Genomic DNA, 19,574 nt, shown 5'->3' with positions numbered 1-19,574 from the left:
CTACCTGTAATATGTATGTATAATTTAATTTTATTTGCTCTAATATACATTACTTTGCATTTATCTTCATTGAATTTCAGTTGCCATCGTTTGCCCATACCCAGCTTGTTCAGGTGTCTCTGTAATTCCTCACAGTCCTTTTTGGTCCTAACTAATGTAAATTATTATTTTGTTACCTAACATCTTCCCTCCCTTTCCAGATGATTAATAAATATATTAACCAAGGGACCTAATACAGAACCTTGAGGAGCTCTGCTATTAACCTTTTGCCATGAAGAAAATTGAGCATTTAATCCTAGTCTTTGCTTTCTTTCTGATTTTTCCAGGAGTGCATCCTTTTGATTCATGACAGTAGTTTAATTCTTACCCCATGCCTACTTAGCTTCTTTAGTAGCCTCTTGTGTGGGACCTTGTGAAAGGTCAGTTGGAAATCTAAATAAATTACGTCAACTGGTTCTCCTTTATCCATTACTTTACTGACACATTCTAAGAATTCTGAAAGAGAATTTTCCTTTGCAGAAACTATCCTTTTTAGACTCATCATATCATGATCTTCCAGCTGTTCTTGATATTCTGTTATTAATTATCATTTGATATAAAGCTTACTGGTTTTACTAGACCATCTGTAGAACCTCTTTTTAAATGTAGGTACAGGATTTGCTACCCTCCAGTTCCCTGGAAGAATGGCTGTTTTTTTATGTGCTTGCATATTGTTTTAACTTCATACTTAAGGTCTTTCAGAACAATGTGGGTCTGCTGACTTGTTGCTTTTTAAATGATCACTTTGCTCCAGCACTATTACTTCTGACACCTCAATCTCTAAGAATACCTCATTTTTGTTACTAGAAAAGAACAAATCTGGTAGGTATTTCCTGGCATTCTTAGCAGTGAAGACTGATACAAAGAAACCCTGTAGTATCTCAGTGTCCTTATCTTATTTAATTGCTCTCTTCATTCACTGGTGTTCCAGCAAACTCACTGGTTCTTTTGTGGGCTTTCTGCTTCTGAAATATTTAAATAATGTCATGTTTGTTTTTACATGTTTAGTTATTTGCTCTTCAAAATGTTAGAGAAACGTGAAGGTAAAAATAGTTGTTCATTTCTTCAATGGGGATTAATCAGTTAGCAATTTGCCTACAGCTGATTAGACCGACAGTCAACGAAAATATTATGTCCAAGATTTTGCTTGGGATTTTTGGTGATATTGAATTTAATTTTCTGCAGCCTCTGGGTTTTCCATGCTAGTCTCACATCCAAATAGCAACCAATATTGGCCCTATTTAGTTTGTGAGATTTGACTGGATTACAGCTTGAGGTGGTGCGACTGCGGACCAGACTGAAAGGAAAACTAAGGAGTATATTATTATTCAACCACAGTATAATTATTCTCTCTATGGATGAAATGGAGAATGGAAAACATTTAATATGAAGTACATCTGAAGACTCAACTTGGCAAGAAGGATATTTAAGACTTCCATTTTTCAACAGATTTGCCGTTCTTTTTTCCTGAATCAACAGCTGAATTGGAAATTTTTACTACAAAAGTTGATAACCCTAAAATAGTCCTTCAGGGGAAAGTGTGCATATTTGTTTGATGATTTAAGGAAGATACTTCATCTATGAGGATAAACAGGCTGCAACTAGAGCTGGGCAAAATTTTTTGGCCAAAGCTTTTTTCTTTTGCAAAAAATGCAGATTCAGGGGCACCAAAACATTTCATGAATTTGTTTCAGTTTCACTGAATTATTAATTAAAAAACAAACCCCAAACTTCAAAATTCTGAAAAAAAGGAAGCATTTTACTTTGACATTTTTTAAATGAAATGTTGCTAGTTATCTGAAATAACTTTTTCAAAATTTCCTTTAATGTTTTTTAAAAATTGCAAAATGCTTTAAAAAAAAGTTGAAACTGAAACAATATGTTTTGATTGTTGTTGAAATTAACATTGTTTTACATTGAACAACTTTCCCCCCAACTTTTTGAAATTCCCAACAAACTGAACACTGCGGTAGTCATGGAGCTCTAATCTCAAATGCTTTCAAACACTTGCTGATTTCACCTACTACCAGGTGTTTTTGCATTTTTTATGCCACATCTTGTCTGCTTCATACCAGTTTAGTCAGTTTTGCATCAAGGGATGTCAAAAATTTGACAATAGGAAACACGGAAATCTGCTTCAGAATACCAGAAAAAGAAACTCTGGCAAATAGCCACAAAAGCAGGGCTGACAGGGGAGAAAAATGCCTGCAGAAGGTGCTTGAGAACATAATTATAGTGTTTCTGTTTAGGCCTTATTGGGCCAAATCCAATCTTAAATTAGACCTAAACCAATGCACAATCTCTGTTGGTGGAAAGTCTACTATGGAGGAGTTTGTAAAGGACAAAAATGGCTATTACCTCACTTTGCCAGGTGGCCTAGAGGTCAGAAATGGCTGGGGTGAGGGGGAGTGAGAGATGCATTGATTAACAGCAGCAGCCTCTAGATGGGTTTTGATGGCAGGCTCCTATAAGAGCTCCTGGTCAGAACTCAAGCTGACCTACAGGAATGAATCCTGCTGAAGGCTTCTCTGTTGCAGTAAGGTCCAATTTGTACCTCCTGGCACTTTCTGAGTGGACCTTGCCCCTTCATTATTCCTTTTTAAAAAAAAAAAGAAATCGGAGTGCTCTCTCCCCTCTGGTTCCAATATACCCCATACCCAAAAATATTTCTGGAGAGACTAGGAAGACACTTTATTCTCAGATGGGTGTGGAGAGCTTTGATTTCCCAGGCACTTCAGTGGGAAGCACCCATATGCACTTGAGGACAGAATTTGACCCAACTTATGAGTAGGATTCTGTATGGATAGGTAAAATGTAGAAACTTGGTGAACACCTACTTAAAATGACAATATTTGCTTGGGTAACCAATCAAATTGGCTTTAACTGTCATCATGTCTAGAAACATTTATGTCTAAGGTAGGATTCAATGATCAGCACTGAGCACCTCACAGAGTATTTCACAGCAGACCTCACAGTACTTCTTTTTGTTCTCTCCCATGCAGTATATATTTCTGATTGCTGATTTTTACTAACATTAACTGAAGAAGAATATTACAGGACGTCATAAATGGGTTGTATAATGAGAGAGCAGTATTAAACATCTCTTAGACTTAATAAATACTGTGTCATTTACTATTTCCAAACAGGAATTCAGACAATATCAATGGAGCTCAGCTTAGCTGTCCAGCCTGTGAGATTTGGGTATATTCCAGTCATAACATCTTAATGTGAACCTGATCTTTTGGCAGAAAAGAAAGGGTTCATTACTGTGTACTTTATACTGATTTGGGTATAAAATTGAAATAAAAAAAGTGCAGTAATCTTACCCACCAGTTCAGGCAGCTGCTGTAACAGGAACGGCTACACACTTATTTTCTCCACTCTCCACCTTCTCTCTCTCTTTGTCTTGCAGGAGCCGTACATAAACAAATCAGCGGTATCAGTTCAGGCTCATTTCTCTCTGCAACGCACATACATCATCTTTCGGACCTTGGGGCTTCGCCACCTGACAGTTGTTGACTTACAGAACCGAGTTGTTGGGATAATAACCAGGAAAGATCTGATGTCTTTCCAGCTGGAGGAGAGGCTGGAGTGCCAGATGGCATCACAAAAACTTGACTCAGATGAACACCTCCTAGAATAGGAAAAGAGAACAGAACTGTGAATGTTTTGTTTCTTAAACTTTGTCACTTCAATTTTTTTATAAGCCTGCATTCTTCTTAGGTAGAGGGGGGAAAAATGGATGTGACTGTTGTTAGATTCCTTTGAAGCAGGGAAGCTCAAAAGGTATCTATCCTACATGGGTCCTGAAATGGAGCCGATCAGTAGCTCCCTTGTAGATTTTTAAGGCTTGTGAACTAAATCAGGAATTTTCTATTCATCTACCACTAAAGACAGAAGTACAAGCGGATATGAAGGTTGAGGGTAAAATATTCAAAAGCATTTATTTTCAGAAGTGATATAGTCACTTAGCAGCCTAAGTTGTGCTGACTTTCATTGAAACTTAGGCTTTGTCAACACATAAAGTTGTATAACTATAACTACACTGGCATAGTGTAGCATGGTGTGACTCCCCACTGTGGTACCTCCTGGATATCTGGGGAATCAGCCCTTAGCTGGGCAGATGCTTCTTTCTGCAGTGTCTTGTGTCTGTCTCTGTTCAACCCTCGCTCTCGCGACTCGGCCTCCGCTTGAGTCACAGTCTGTGCTCCCCTCTTCTGAGGGATTCTGCAGTCCGTTCTAGGCCACTTCCCTTGATGGCCACTGCAGTCCTGCCACCAGTGCTATGGCAATCAGGGGCGGGGGGAGAGACCCGGGCCCGCCCAGTACTAGATGCAGCAGCCTTTCACTGTGTCTCCCCCAACTCTTCCATAGCTTTCGCTGGGCCGCTTCCCCACAGCCCCAGTACCTTCTCCGCCATTGCATCAGGGCCTTTGGCACCACTGATTCCCAGCAGCCAGCCACTGCTCTGTCCAGTATACTACCAATCTTTCCCCTTTGAGCTCCTGGGAGGCACTGTCCTTGCTCTGCTTTGTCACTCCTTATATCCTGGACTCCTGGGCCCCTGATTGGCTGCCACGCAGCAACTGCCTAGGCCCTTTTAACCCTTTCCTGGCCAGTGCGGGGCAAGCACACCGTCACACATATTAAGATGCAAAAATGCCTTAGCACAGATGTAATTATACTGGTATAAAAGTGCTTATACTGGCACAACTTATTCTGGTTAGGTGAAGCAAAATAACTTATACCAATATAAAACAACTTATCAGTATAACTGTATCTACACTAGGGCTTTTACTGACACATTTATGTCAGTAAAAAAACCACACCATTTACCTACATAGTTATGCCAATAAAACTTTGAGGGCAGATTGGAGCTCAGGCTCCTAAGTGTCTAAATCACTTTTAAAAATAGGACCTAGGCTTTCAAGGGACTTAGAAGCTTTTTAAAAATGTACTGTACGCACTTTTCTTTTTTATTTTAAAAGCATGTACATTTAGGTTGAGATTTTAAACACCACCTGAGGGAGTTGGACACCCAATTAAAATGAATGGGAATTGGGCATCATAATTGCTCGAGATGTATTTTAAAATCTTAGCCTCAATGAGTATGCCAGGCAAGGCCCAGTCCTGGGACCCCAGGGCAAACTGCTAATGTGGCCCACAGCGGTGCAAAGTTTGAGTACATATGCTCTCGATTACATTTCCTTTCATGTTTGCAGCTCTTAGAACAGTCTCTCTTTCTGTACACCCACCTGGTGTAATTTAATATGTAGTGACTGTCACACACAGATTAGATCACAATTGTCCCTTCTGGCATTTTAATCTATGACTCTACGAAAATCAGAGACATGGGGTAAATTCACTCAACATTGCAAACAGTTTGGTAAAGTTTGGATGTAGTTATTATTTACATTATAGCATATTTGGAAACCAGGCACCCAGAACATAGTATACAAGGTCCCATTCTTTGGGATTTTTGGTTTCAAACATGCTATGCGTCCATGGAAACATCATTAAACATTGAAAAATGAATGTGACAAATCTTTTGGATAAGAGACTGGTAGATTTCCTCTCTGACATCATAATTTATTGTTATTTTTGTTCTGCTAAATAATAAAGGATTTCACACAGTCAGGCATATTAAAACCACACTTTTGTACCAAGAGTCCACCATGATTAATGTTATAATGCGTACCAAGGAAAATTAGTAATTGTTTACTGGTTATAAAAAAAGTTGCCAGATTTTCTGAAAGTAGATTTCTGGTATTTGAATTATGCCACTTTTTTAGCCTCCTATTCATCAGAGATTTATGGGACTTCCTTGTGGTAAATCTCGTCATTTAGTAATGTTTTTTAGCACTGCAGAGGGTACAGGATGCATTAAAGCTTATGAAATATAAAAGACAAAGGACAGAGAATCAAATGTAAAGAGGTTGTAGTCCAAAGCCACAATTAGGTACAAGAGAGATAAAGAACTAAGAATGTCTTGTGGATCATCTAGCTGGTAGGCAGTGGGGAACAGGTGGGCTTTTAACTATACTCCTTTCAAGCCAATAATATTATAACAATTAGCATATTGGCTGGGTAACTCTCATTACTGACATTGACTTCACCTCCTTTATGGATGTGGGGATGGAATCTGGAGCCTTCTAAAATTTGTGCATCTCTGAGCACCAGCAGGCCAATAGATCTAATCTGGAATCCTCTTGCGAATTCACCTAAAAAGCTGGTGTTGTGAATTTGGCTTTGAATCCCCTCCCTCTGGTAACCAATAGCTAATCCTATATATGGAGTATGCTTGCTGTAAACATATGCTCTTGGTTCAGGGCCCAGTGCTCCAGCTGTTAAATGAGCTCCTTGATTCCTTGAGTGTACAAACAATGCTATGCTACTAGTATTCAGCCATGTGCCCACCCATGCAGTGTAAGGCTCCTTCATCTTTCCACTAATTACATCTCAGGCTAATTATCTTAGTATCACGTATCAACTATTTTCTTTAGCTGTGTTCTACTGAACAGAACATAAATCTTAGACTCAGGGAGTCAGATTCATGGAGTCAAATCCCGGCCCTGCCTCATTACATGACCTTGAGCAAGTCACTTAATATCCTGTGCCTCAGTTACTCCATCTGAAAAATGGAGAGAATAATGGTGCTCCACCTTTGTAAAGGGCTCTGTGAGCTACATATGACAAGTGCTACATACATACAAAGTATTAATGCTAAATTATAATTATTTATCTCATAGCATTGATAAAACAATGCCATCATGACAATGTGATATCTCTCAGGAAGCACTCATCCGATTTACCATACATCATCTAAATGCCCTGTTATCATGTATCATGGGGATTGCATTCCGCCTCATGTTATTCCCAATATCACCAACGGATGGGGCCTAAAACTGCAAAATCATACAGGATACAACGGTAAGATTTCCATGAACAGACCACAAATAGAATTCCTTTCAATATTTCCCAAGAGACATGAAAATATGACTCAAAGGAAGAGATGTATTATGGGCCCCACAGTCAAAGGTGTAACACTTTAAGAGACTCTGACAACACTCATGACACAATATGTACAAAATGATGAAAAGAAATGGCATTCTGCCATCTACTCTTCGTGATACTTCATCAACACATTGGCTTACGATCCCCACATCCAACAGTTTTCTAATGAATGACAGTGGCAAACAAACCAGGCTCTTCAGTAAAATGTGTTTTTCCAAGGGATAATGCCCACTACTCTTCTTTGTTGTTGAGTGTTGTTATGTTGAGAGGTGAATCTTTTGATACTTGGGCATATTGGTTTGAGAAACAGAGATAAATTGTCTTATAGTTTTGCAGGAGTATTTAAATTATGGATTTTCACAATTTGCCAACACAAATCCCTGTGAAGGAGGGGGAGAGGTCCTCCACGGATGGTCCACTTCAAGTCCTTGGCCATTATTTTTGGTCTGTGTGTACAGTCATACATCTTCCCACTGACTCCACCTTTATGATGGTTGTTTCCCACCATTTATTTGTACCCCAAAATGAAATCCATTTAGCAAGTGATATGGCCTTTGTTTTGTCCAGATTGGGGACAGAAAGATCCAAAATAAGGTATATTGAGGCAAAATGCCCCCTTTGGTTTGGAAAAAAGGCTTCTTTTTAGCAACATTGTGTCAGAGGGCTGGCTCACACCAACCGCGCGATTCGGCGGCAGTTGACGGGAGTTATGCAAACTACACAGAGTAGTTTGCATAACTGACGTCGACTGCTCAGCTTCCCTTCTGCGCGCTGTTCACACTGCGCTGAGCCTGTCGACTCAGCGCTATGCTACTTGAGGGGGTGGACTTACTCAGTCGACTTCCTGATCGATTGAGCGGGTCTCACTGACCGCTCAATCGATCCTGAAAGATCGATCTAGCGGTGGCGATTTTGCTGCCATCAGTGTAAACGTAACCTAATATAGGTGAAATGAGTAGCTATTACAAATCCGTATACACACGCACAAAATCTTAAAATGGGCCATTATTGAGGGAAGTCACTTTCTGCCACATGTCTCATGGGAGAATATTATACCACTTTATTATATACCTTATGTGGGTCATATGACCCACATGTACTTAGGTCCTTATTCCACTATTCATCACGTTAGTGTTCCTGTCACACTACTCTTATCCAGTAGGTACCTTGGAATTAGCTGTTTAGTGCGTAAAGTGTAACTCATCATAATGCAAAATCTTTTTTTAATTTCCTTGGTTTCTAAATGGGTTCATTATTATAATAGTAATTATATCTAAAAGTCAACTATGCAAAAGCCAACAAAAAGTTCTATTTATTACAGCCATTACAATGGATAGACTAACCTCATAAAATAGATTTCAAAATTTACTTAATCTTTATTTACAGTGCCTAATCTTCTCCTGTTCTTGAGTGGGTAGTCTGATTACAGTTATGGTAATTATTTACAGCACTTTCCTAAAGTAACACAAAATCCACCCAAATGAAGATAAACGATTTTTGATTTTTTTTTGTAGCAAGAAAATCTTTCTAAGGAAAATCTATAACTATGTACAAGGTATCCCACTGGAACTTTCTTTTCCCTAAACTGATTTTCGTATTGGTTCTCTCAATAATTACCAATAGTGCCATGTTTTGATGACCTCATTGTACTTTATATCTACTTAGATTATTTTTGCGTCATATTACTATATTCACTGGGAACTCTGAAAGATGTCAATCCCTAAAAACATAACTTTATGGAGATTATCTTATACCAGTGATTCTCAAAATGCGGCACTAGCTGTCCCAGTCACAGACAGCTAGCTGGTCACATGGTGCTGGCTCCTCCGCCTTGTTGCTAGCTGCTAAACGGCATTAAAAGAAGCTCTAAATGCATTAAATATGTTCCTAATATTACTTTTCCATGTAAGCAATTGCTGTTGTTGCCGCAAGGCAGTTATGTGGTGGCGAAGTAATTCATTTGACACTGACTAAGCGGAGAGGTGAGCCATAAGACAATTTATCTATTAAAATGCAGTCCACATTATGAATCTTCATATTGGATGTGGAGCTCGCCAAGCTAATCTGTGGCAGCCTCATCAATGAAATGCAGAACCCACAGACCACCATCAAACCTGGTCAGAGGGCAGTCATCACTGATGAGAGACACCGTCCATCTGTCCTTGGCCACAGCTGCATGTGGGATCCTCTTGCTGGTTCCAGGTGTGAAAGCTGGCTACACCTTGAGCGTGGCCCATTCAAAATTGATGGCGTGGGGAAGCCAGGTACATGGGTGGGTGGATCAGTTATAAGAATCTGGTTACTGACATCAGCTGCAGTCCATTCTTCATGCCACATCGATTTCACGGAGAATTCTGGGCAGGGCAAGCAGGCACACAACAGCTTCCTCGAAGATGTCAAACTTGCTCTGGAGTGGTTGTCAAGGTCTATGAATTTTGGCAGGCTTGGGTTTGTTTGTCCTGATCTTCTTAAGCATTCTGGCTACAACAGCCTCACAATGGATGTGTGGAGGAGTGATGTTGCTTAACACAGGAAGCCACGGTACTAGTGTGCATCAAATCATCTCAGTTACGAGGAGCATGGTTAAATATAATGTTCAAGCCATCTGGCTAGCCCTGAGAATACTGCCACTCAACACTGAGGGATTGTGGGCAGCCAAACGCAGCATTATCGCCATTATGAATAAGCCCTCTAGTATGATATAACTATGTTTAAGGTCATATTTGAAAGAGGGCAAAGGTAATTTAAACCCTTTATTAACTTTGCATAGCTTCACTTATTGTTATATTTTAATGACTGATTTTGTTTTGGTATGATACTGTTTTCAAACTTCTCCTAACAACCAAAATCATCTGGTTTATAACTGGAGGTTGAGGAGGCAGTGGGGAAGTAGACACACGATCTGATGCTTCAAAAGTATCTCTTTCCCCAGAAGATTTTTTTTTCCTTTTGTTCTGTTGATCTGTGTGACTTCATTCCAGTGTTAGCTACTTGCAGATGGGGAATTTATGACTGAACACTTCTGCTGTTAAATGGGTATTACATATTCATGGCTGCCCTGTTCAGTTGGTTACCCCATTCTTTCCAGATGAGAATGAGGATAAGTTTCTCTGCCCACCTCGCATTACTTACTTCTCCTATGAGAAATAATGATACTTGTCCCTGTTTAAAATACTGGCCAGTGAGAAAGGAGCCTGCAGGACTACAAACAGCAAAAAGAACATTGATTTTTTGGAAAAAAGTGTGTTTGACATTCTGGCTAGAGCTGGTCTGGAATTTTGCATCAAACCATCTTTTCATCAGAAAGTGCTGAAAGTGCTGATTCATCAAACTGAAACATTTTGTGGGAACATACTTGGGTCAATGAACTCGGGTAGGGTGTCTCAGCTCCACACTGGCATGAGAGTGCCCAAAATAGCCAGTAGCCCAGGGGTTACGGCATACGTCTGGGATATGGAAGATCTAGGTACAAATCCCTGCTGTGCTTGATTTGGAGCGAGGATTTAAAGCCAGCTTTCTCACATCCCATGTGAATGTCCTAATCACCAAGCTATGGAGTCCCTTTCTCAAGTCCGCCTCTTGGAAATGTTCCACTTTGTATAAACAAACATTCCTTGGGCCAGGGAGAGACGGACCGCATAGTCCAGCAGTCAGGGAATTCAGCTGTGATGTGGGTGAGAGGTTCAAGTCCCTGTCCTAATCTAGAATTTTTTTTGCTGGTTGCAGTTCTTTCCTCTGGACAGCAGAGGCTGCTCCTCTGAGAGATGCTGAACAGTCATAGAACCTCATTTTGCAGCTGCTGTTGACTCCTCCCCTCTGTTGCTTTCTTTAGGCAAAAGGCTGAGGAAAGGGGCTGCTTCAGCTCAGTCCCCCACCCAGTGTGGGATAGGAAAGCCATGCAGTGTGTAGTGGTGCTGCTGGTAGAGAGGAGGGGAGAAGCACTAGCTTCCTTGGTGGTGGTGACAATGCTGGGAGTCGAGAGAGTAAGGGGGAATCCTATAGTGAATGAGGAAAAGAGAGAGCACAGGGAACCTCCCAGTAATTTGGGTGGGAGAGAAGAAAGAGCAGGATTGAGGGAAAGAAGGAAGAGCATCCCAAGTTGGGAACTGGAAGAAGGAAGGAAGGAGTGGAAGGGACAGCTTTGAAGGAGAAATGCCACAGGCGAGAGCAGGCCCATTGGTTGTTTCTGATTACACCTGTAGGATATCTGCTCTGGAAAATAGACTACAGGGCTCCCCCATTTACAGCCTTAGGGGGTTATATCTCCTTTTAGTTGCTTCGGAACTGAGCTGGAGACCTTTAGCTCTTTTGTTTTCTTCATAAAGGACTTCTGTCAATTCCATGGTCTGTTTTGATAGTTTGCCCTGACCTCACTCCTTTTTCTATTCCTTTCAGATGTCCTGAACTGAATGTGTTTTTCCAGGTGAGATCTTCCCCAAACTCCATACAGAGGGACTGCCATCTATCCCCGGCAAGGATAGGGTATGGACTTGAAATGGCATTTTTGGTTGACGTATTGCCCTGTGAGATCATATTGGATTTACTGTCCACCCTTAAGTCTCTTTGAGCATTTCAGATTTCTATCTCCCATTGGATATCTGGGTTTCGCATGTGAATTAGCTCCATTTTTACAAGTTGAATCTCATTGTGTCATTTCCTGCCCATATTATGGTCTTCTTTACATTCTTTTGCATTTATTTCTCCATCCTTGGTGGAGTTAGCATCTTCCTCATTACTTTTTAATGGAAATTATTTTATTGTTTGGGCTAATTTCAGGAAATGTCTTTTTCATGCTCCCTCGTAGCCTGGGCATTGGCAGAGAAAATGACTCACTGTTTCAATCTCTCTATGGTACTTAGATGGCCCCCATCACTGTAGTATCTTTAATGTATTTTTCCCCTATGAGGTAGGGAAGTGCTATTATCCCCATTTTACAGATGGGCAAATGAGGCACAGAGAAACTTAATGACTTGCCCAGGGTCACACAGGATGTTTGTGGCAGAGGTGGAATTGAACCCTGGTCTCCCTAGCCTCGGCTAGTCCTCTAACCATCCTTCTTCTCTGACACTAGTTGTGCAGTGATTGTTCTCCAGGCTTGTGCTGTGCTTTGTGTATCCCCATTTCCATTTCTAATTTAAGATCAATGCTCTGATTTCTCATGGCCCTGCCTTTGTGTGTAACCATTTACACCTGTTCACAGTGGGTATAAAAGACTACTAAATCAGAAAGGCAGTTTTTATGCCCACTCACTCTGAACTGGTGCATATTATTCAACAAGGTACATAGGAGTGGAATCATGATACATGATCCTGAATATATTGAGATGCCACCGTAGTTTTTGTTTTGCACATTTTAGTGACTTGCAGTAGCTTTCCAGTGTGAAAATTCTCTGTAGAGAGTTGTGGTGGTTTAGTTGTTGTTTATTGTTCCCCTCCCGCTCACCCCCATTTGCAATATTAACTTAGCTATAGATTTTGTGTTTTGAGTTTTGGGGTTTGGAGTTGTTTCATTGTAGTTGAGGCCTGCTTCAAAGAGTGCAAAACTAAGAATCTCGCTGAATACAGAATCTCGATCCCCTACTGTCATGTCCCCTCTGTACTCATATAGGAGTGAATTATGTTTGTTCCTCAAGTGCTCTGCAGCAGATAAGAGTATAGACTGCTTGGTTGAGATGGCACAAGACACTGAATATTCTTTTGGTCTACCACTAGGAGTAGGAACCCTTTCCCAGTCCCATTGATTTTAATGGGAGTTCTTCATGAGGAAAGTATTTCAGGGTTGGGTTCACCCGACTTGAAGTTTTGATGGGGTGGGGGAGCATTAACTGATGGTTTTCAGCAGCCATTGACAAAACTTGATGGGGAGCCTTTTCTTGACATCACAGCATCTAGATGAACACAGCAGATGAAAAAACACTTCTTGTACATACAATTACTAGCAACCCTGATTCATTGTATGAATAATTGTATCAGATGTTTTTTGTGAGAAAAATTTCATGAAAAATATGAGCAATGAATTTCCAGACGAAAAAGCTGGAGGAAGGAGAATGTGTACAGACGTAGTCTGAGGGGGGCTGTGGTTTCATCACACTTCACACGATAAGCAATATAATTCCAGAAGCCAGGAAACTGCATGGGAGACTTGCATGGAAAACCCAGGCCACAGGAAGTGGTGTTGGTGATTCACTGATGGGAGTCTTCCCTCAGACTCATCATTGGACACATGCCCCAGTGAGATGCTAGGGAGAACTGTGTTGTTGGCGGTGCTATCTTTCAATCAGGCTTGGACACTGAAGTCAGAACCACTTGAGGTCACTGAAAGTCATATTTTTTTGTGTAAGTAAGGACTTTGAAGCCTGCATCCTGGCTAAGTTCCAGTTGAGTTAGTTACATTGTGCAACCTAATTTTTCTTGCAGTTTCAGCCGAACACAGTACCCTTCATATTCTATTCTAAACTTTTGTCACATTGCTGTGTCCTGTTAAACTATGATCGCCTTGAGGTGGCTGCATTTCAGTGGTAGATGAAATGATTCTTCTTTCTGCATACAATTCAATCAAAAACGCTCTGCAAAGTTGTTAAATAAATGTAAGCTATTACTCTAGATAGCATATCTTTCACTTTTCTTCTCTAATTATATTTATAATATGAGCATCACCACACTGCAAAGGGTCTATTTATGGTTCTTATTTTTTTTAGTAATTACATGGGGCTTTACCTATTCAAAGGACTGTCCATACATTAACTAAATAACTAGATTTTGGCAACCCTCATACATGGATTTTTATGCACCAATTCAGATTCCAATTTAGAAAAGGCATTTGTTACATTTGTATCTGTGTATTTGCCTTTGAGAGACAAGGTGGGTGAGATAATAACTTTTATTGGACCAACTTCTGTTGGTGAGTGAAACAAGCTTTTGAGCTACACAGAGCTCTTCTTCCAAAGGTACTCCGAGCATCACAGCTAAATACAAGGTAGCACAGATTGTTTTGCATAGGTAGTTTGCAGATATTCTAAAAGACCGTTCAAGGTGGAGTGACCTGTTAACACCTTTGCAGTCATAGGACAAAAAAGGAGGGGCGGTTATGGGTTACAAGTTATTGTAGTAGGCCATAAAGCCAGTATCTGTATTCAGTCCATGAGTTTTAGTGTCTAGCAGAGTTATGAAGTTAAGCTCCCAGATTTGTCTTTTGAAAGTGTTGTGCAGGTTTCCTTTGATGATGAGGATTGAAAGGTCAGATCTAGAGCGATCACTTTGTGAAAAGTGTTTACTGACAAGTGATATGGTGTTTTTGTCTTCTATCATTTTCTTGTGTGAGTTCATTAGAGAGATTAGTGATTGTCTGGTTTCACCCACATAGTTGTTGTTGGGGCATTTAGTGCACTGGATGAGGTATACCACATGTTGTGATAGGTACATGTTGAATCCATAGATCTTGAATGGTGAGTTGTGGTGGGTGTTGATCATTGTAGTGGTAGAGATACGTCTGCAGATTTTGCAGCAGTTTTCCTTCAATACAGCAATCTCCTTATGCGGGCTGAAATTATGTCCCATTCTTATCTATGCCCCCTTTTTGATCATACCACATCAAGAGTGAAAATGCCAATCAACACAGAGAGAACATTTAGTAAAAACTTTGTAAGCTGACAGAACTTGATGATCGTTCTCCAGTCATATTCTTCTTTATCCATGGCAAATTCCTTCCTGTCTGATTGTTTCTGACATGCCACATCTCATTCCTGCACAGTGAGTCTCACCCTGAAAATCAGCTCATCAGGATACACCCACCTGCTTCAGCGTAAGGTTTGCTGCCTCCGGCAAAGCAATTCTGGCTCGTAGTTTAGCTAGATGAAAAAGCCTAACAAAAGCAATTGCCCACACAAACAAGTGAAATTTTCTGGCTAAGCTTTCTCTTCAGCATTATTATTCTTAATTTATAGTTTGTTTTTCGAAGAGCCACGTTATAATTGTCCCTTTATCTTCTGTTTTATTTCACCTCTATAACCTTTTCATTAACAAAAGTTTCGATTTGACACTTGCAAATCGGCTGCTAATAGGAACCACTAGATGCCACTCTTTCCAATATGTTCACAGGGTAGACAGGTCTTACTAATGAACTGAGTGAGTCACACACAGCCTGCCGTGTTTGAACAGAACTGTAGCACCACAGTATTGCAAAAATGACCTCAGTAGAAGTTTATAGTTTTTGGACCATTTTCAGTGGTTTTGTGCCAAGCGAAAAAGGAAGGCTAAAAGACGAATCAAAAAGGGCTAAACATCCCGGGGTATGAGTCTCAAAGTCTCTCATTGCTTAACTCTTCAAACATTTTTTTTCTTTTAAAATCACTGTTGAAAGAGCTTGTTTACCTTTATGCTATTTTCCTGAAGCAGCAAGTTGTTATTTCATTTCTATGAAGAATCCTCTAAACACTTCTAAGCACTGAGCAGCAAGGCTAAACCAAAGAGATGTTTCCATCGGCCATTTGCGTTACATCGGCACATAGTTACTACAATGGTGGTTGCATTATAAATATCAAAGGCAAATTGATAGATTAGATATTGCAAAGATGTTGGTGACTAAAACTTTGTGTGTATTTAATGTAAGTGAATAAGGCACTTTAGTGAAAGGCACTTCAAATGGGACCTCATATATATATATATATATATATGAGAGAACCCATGAACTCATTGAAGCAAATCACTTTGATATTAAATTGCAATAGCAAAGCTCTGTGCTGCCCTTTTGAAGGATGTTCTTCTTCTTTTCCTCCTTGCAGTCTTCTCTTCAGAACAACAGATGCATTGGTTGCATGGTATTCAGTAACAAAATCCTCCAAAGCACACTGGTATGTGGATGGCTGTGTAGATTATACTGGAGAAAATATTCAAGAGCAGTTAATCCATAGGTGCAGATTGCCTCTCAAGGCTGCTAGGGACACTGAGACTTTGGGTTATCCATACTTCTAACCCAGTCATGCAAAATAAAATTACTCAAGAATGGCAGGAATATAAACAGAGAAAAAGTCATTTAAAAAAAAGTTTTACATAGCTTAAAATAAATGAATGCAAGCACGCATCTAATTAATGAATTTAGCATTTGTGTGACATGCTGTATTGGCTGGAATCCTTTATTTGCACACAAAATGGGTATCAGTAGTGCAAGCTTTCCCAACAATATGCCTTAGCTATGACCCGGCCTGACCCCCATAAATGAAAGGTGGGGGTTAGCTTACAACTTGGAAACTTTCTCCTCTTATCTTTGGAGTATTAACCTGCAGAAATTGCTTGGCTCCTCTGATGAGACTGCCACCGAGTTCCAGCCATAATGTAAACATCTGTCCAATGATCAACTGCACAGAAACCATTATTTCATTTTGTATAGGCCACTGAACATTTGTCAGATGGGAATATCTTCGTTATTACAGATCTGAATCAGTGCCTAGATGTGAAAGGGTCTGTAAGTCTTTATCAAGCCTTGAGTCATCCAGTGCCTCTTGTATGACTTGCTTGTTTTGGACTGGATCCTTGTCTGCTCTGAGTTTTCAGTCTCTTAGTAGGCTTCTAAACAACCCCCAACAGTGTACTGGCCATGTAGGTCAAGTAATTGCACTGGAGCACTGAGTTCATCACGTTTTTCTGATGCAATTCTTAGTTATTGTTAGATCACAAAGGATCCATACAAAAGAATTTTGATCATCTCATTGCCAAGAGGTTTTGTTATTAGCCTAGCTTGACAGGACACTTGCTGTACCAGGTTGTGTCCTAAAACCAGCAGCCTGTGAAAAGAGGATTCAGCAGATAAAATTGTGAGTGACTGTAGTATCAGCAGAGTTTAGATCCCCAAAATGATTTTTCCTGCAGTGCGTGGGTCCAGACATAGCTTTGCAACTGTAGCGTCATTCAAGATTGCTGGGCTGTTGATGTTGCCTCTCTCCAGCTACAGAAAAATATACTAAGGATTTGAAACATTTTGTTTGAAAAGTGCTTTTCATGTTTTAATATGGATTTAGCAAACAAGAACTGTGCTGAGCAATTGCCAGACCAACTGAAGTCAATGCGAGTTTGAATGTGTTTGGCTCCTTGAAAGATCAGGCCTATACAGCATATAAGAGAAAACATTGTAGTACTTGTTTAAAGTTAAAGAAGGAAACCTGTAAAAATGATGCTGGGCAGGTCTTGAAAGGTTATGAATTTGGGTTCAGTAAGGAGTTGGGATGCTCATCAGAAGATTAGTCTGGAAGAATCGTGAGAACAAGCTGGCTTTCAAGATTACCAGTACTTCCCACTTCTGGAAGAACATGAAATATCTCAAGCATAGCCTTTTTTGTGTCATTCTGTTAATTCCATATTTGGTATCAGGAAGTTCAGGGTTAAAAATGGTGAGGGTGAGTTTACCAAACTATTTAAACTTTGAAAAAAAGTTGGGTTTAATTTGGCGAAAAGATTGAGGGGTTCCTGTTTTTCATTTTTAGGGAGATGAGGAGGATTCCCTTCCCAGGACGCTACATTGTAAAGCCTTTTTATTATACATGCAAAATTCCTCTGAGCAGACATTAAATAAGTGAAGAAGAATGAGCTTTTACCAAAGCCGCAGAATTCATTTGAACTCTGCCAGGTGTTTGGCTATAAGATTGTGAGGTTCCTTTTTAACAGCTCATATACTTTATCAATAATACGTGAAGTGTTTCATTATCTTACACACTGTAGTTGGCACACATCTGTTTGCAGACAGAGAGCGACGGCTTACAGTATTTGCTGATTCCATGTTTTGTTGTTGCCATGAAATGATATGTGGAGTATGATAAGACAAGTATTCTAAGATGAAAGTCACTAGAGAAGGGCAAAAAATCATAAATACTTTCAGGCCAGTGGTAAGTAACATCATCAATTATTAAAGTAACTTCAGTGTGTTGACTTTGCTCTGATCCCATAAATGTAGGAATGCTTGAGTTAAAGATGAAACTCCATTTGTTCTTAGTCCACCCCATTGTGCATAAGTAGTACACACCACTGATGATCATAAGAGAACTTTTTTGAGACACCTAAATTACCTAGGCTCAGAGTGATTTAAGGGTCACATTTCAGACTCACAAGGCCACATGTTCAAAAACTGGAGTTACATAACCTCCACCTCCCTCCCCAAAACAAGCCAACAATACGTACATCCTCATTTGTGCTAAAAAATCAGGTAACTGAACATGCATATTGGTATTTGCATGCACAAATAACTATTTAAATGCAAAATGCAAGATTTTGTGGATGAAAAGGCAGGTGCAAACTTTTTTAGAAATGATTTTAGCATGTAGCTCTGAATGTTAGTTTTCTGTACTTTATTAATTTTAAGCGTTTTGAAATTTTAAACATTTCATAAACATTTTGTTCTCCTGTTTCTCATTAAGGCACGTTCTTACCTGCTTTGCTAAATAGGGGTGGACTTACGCATGTACTGAAGGGCTTTACTGGAACTGGGCCTAAATTAGTGAGGAAAAATGACTCACTAGGGGATAGAGAATGGTAATTGGAATAATTGATTGAACAAATAACACAAAGGCAGTCCATGCCTGAGAAAGCTTATGATCTAGTATCTAGACAATATGCAAAAGGTGACAAAACAAACAAATGGGGGAGGCGAAGGAGGCGGGAGGTCAAGATAACTGTAGAGCTCAGTGCATTTGTACAAATTAGCCAACGTGGCTACCATAATCATACATAGATACCAACACCAAATAAATGATTCCTTTTTAATACCTGTTCTCACCTCTGGTGAAAAATCAAACACAGAACATTTTGTACATTCTATTCTCAATATTTCTGGCTGTCAGATGAACAACAGGCAGGGCACAGGTGAAAAAGTGCTGTTTCTGTGGCATACAGTAGTTTATCTGAGGACAATGGTGAAATTTCACCTTGCAACAAATTTAAGGCTTGTTGTGCTGACACTTTCATGATGACCTTTACCCTCTAAGAACTGGGTAGAGGCCGTCAACTAATTTGTGAGGCCTCTCGATGGTAATGACGGTAACTCTGTAGCAGTGGGGCTGGAAGAGTCCTACAGAGCCCAGTTTATATTTCTCCACTGTCCCTTTACTTCCACTGAAGGCTGAAAGAAACATCCTTGCCCTGTCAGTTTCATTGGGAGTGGGTATCTTCCCATTCACACAAAGACCCTGTAGTCATTTAGAGTCCGTGACTCCATTGGGACAACTCACATGAGTAAAGACTACTTCTGTGAGTCAGCTTTGGTCTGACTGGGTTATCATCAAGGACATTGCTGCATGGACATTGATTGCATGAAGTGGTTGGTTGCCCTGTTTGTCCTTGCAGCAGTTTAATGTAGTGTAGTACAGCAATATTATTTGCGAAAACTGGTGTATCCATGCAGAACACAACTTACATCCATTTATTTCACCCAGTCACTTTTGGATATCTGAAACACCTATCCCATAGTAACTAGCTAATTACTTTTGAACACATGATAGTAGTGAATGCATTACATGCTTGGACAACTAATACTGACTT

The 19,574-nt window shown here is 40.0% G+C and overlaps 1 protein-coding gene across 1 annotated transcript in view; it reads left to right on the top strand.

Moving 5' to 3' along the window:
• Positions 1 to 3,682, top strand: part of LOC137156871 (chloride channel protein C-like) — a 94,809-nt gene extending 91,127 nt beyond the window's left edge. The window contains exon 16 of the mRNA XM_067553877.1: positions 3,452 to 3,682. Coding sequence (XP_067409978.1) covers positions 3,452 to 3,682 — 231 coding nt within the window. The remainder of the gene's footprint in view (positions 1 to 3,451) is intronic.
• The last annotated feature ends 15,892 nt before the right edge of the window (positions 3,683 to 19,574 follow it).

This window comes from Emydura macquarii, unplaced genomic scaffold, assembly GCF_026122565.2.
Source record: "Emydura macquarii macquarii isolate MOO-44397 ecotype Brisbane River unplaced genomic scaffold, CSIRO-AGI_Emac_v2 contig_1477, whole genome shotgun sequence".
NCBI classification, from domain to species: Eukaryota; Metazoa; Chordata; order Testudines; family Chelidae; genus Emydura; species Emydura macquarii.
This window is presented reverse-complemented; position numbering and strand designations above follow the sequence as displayed.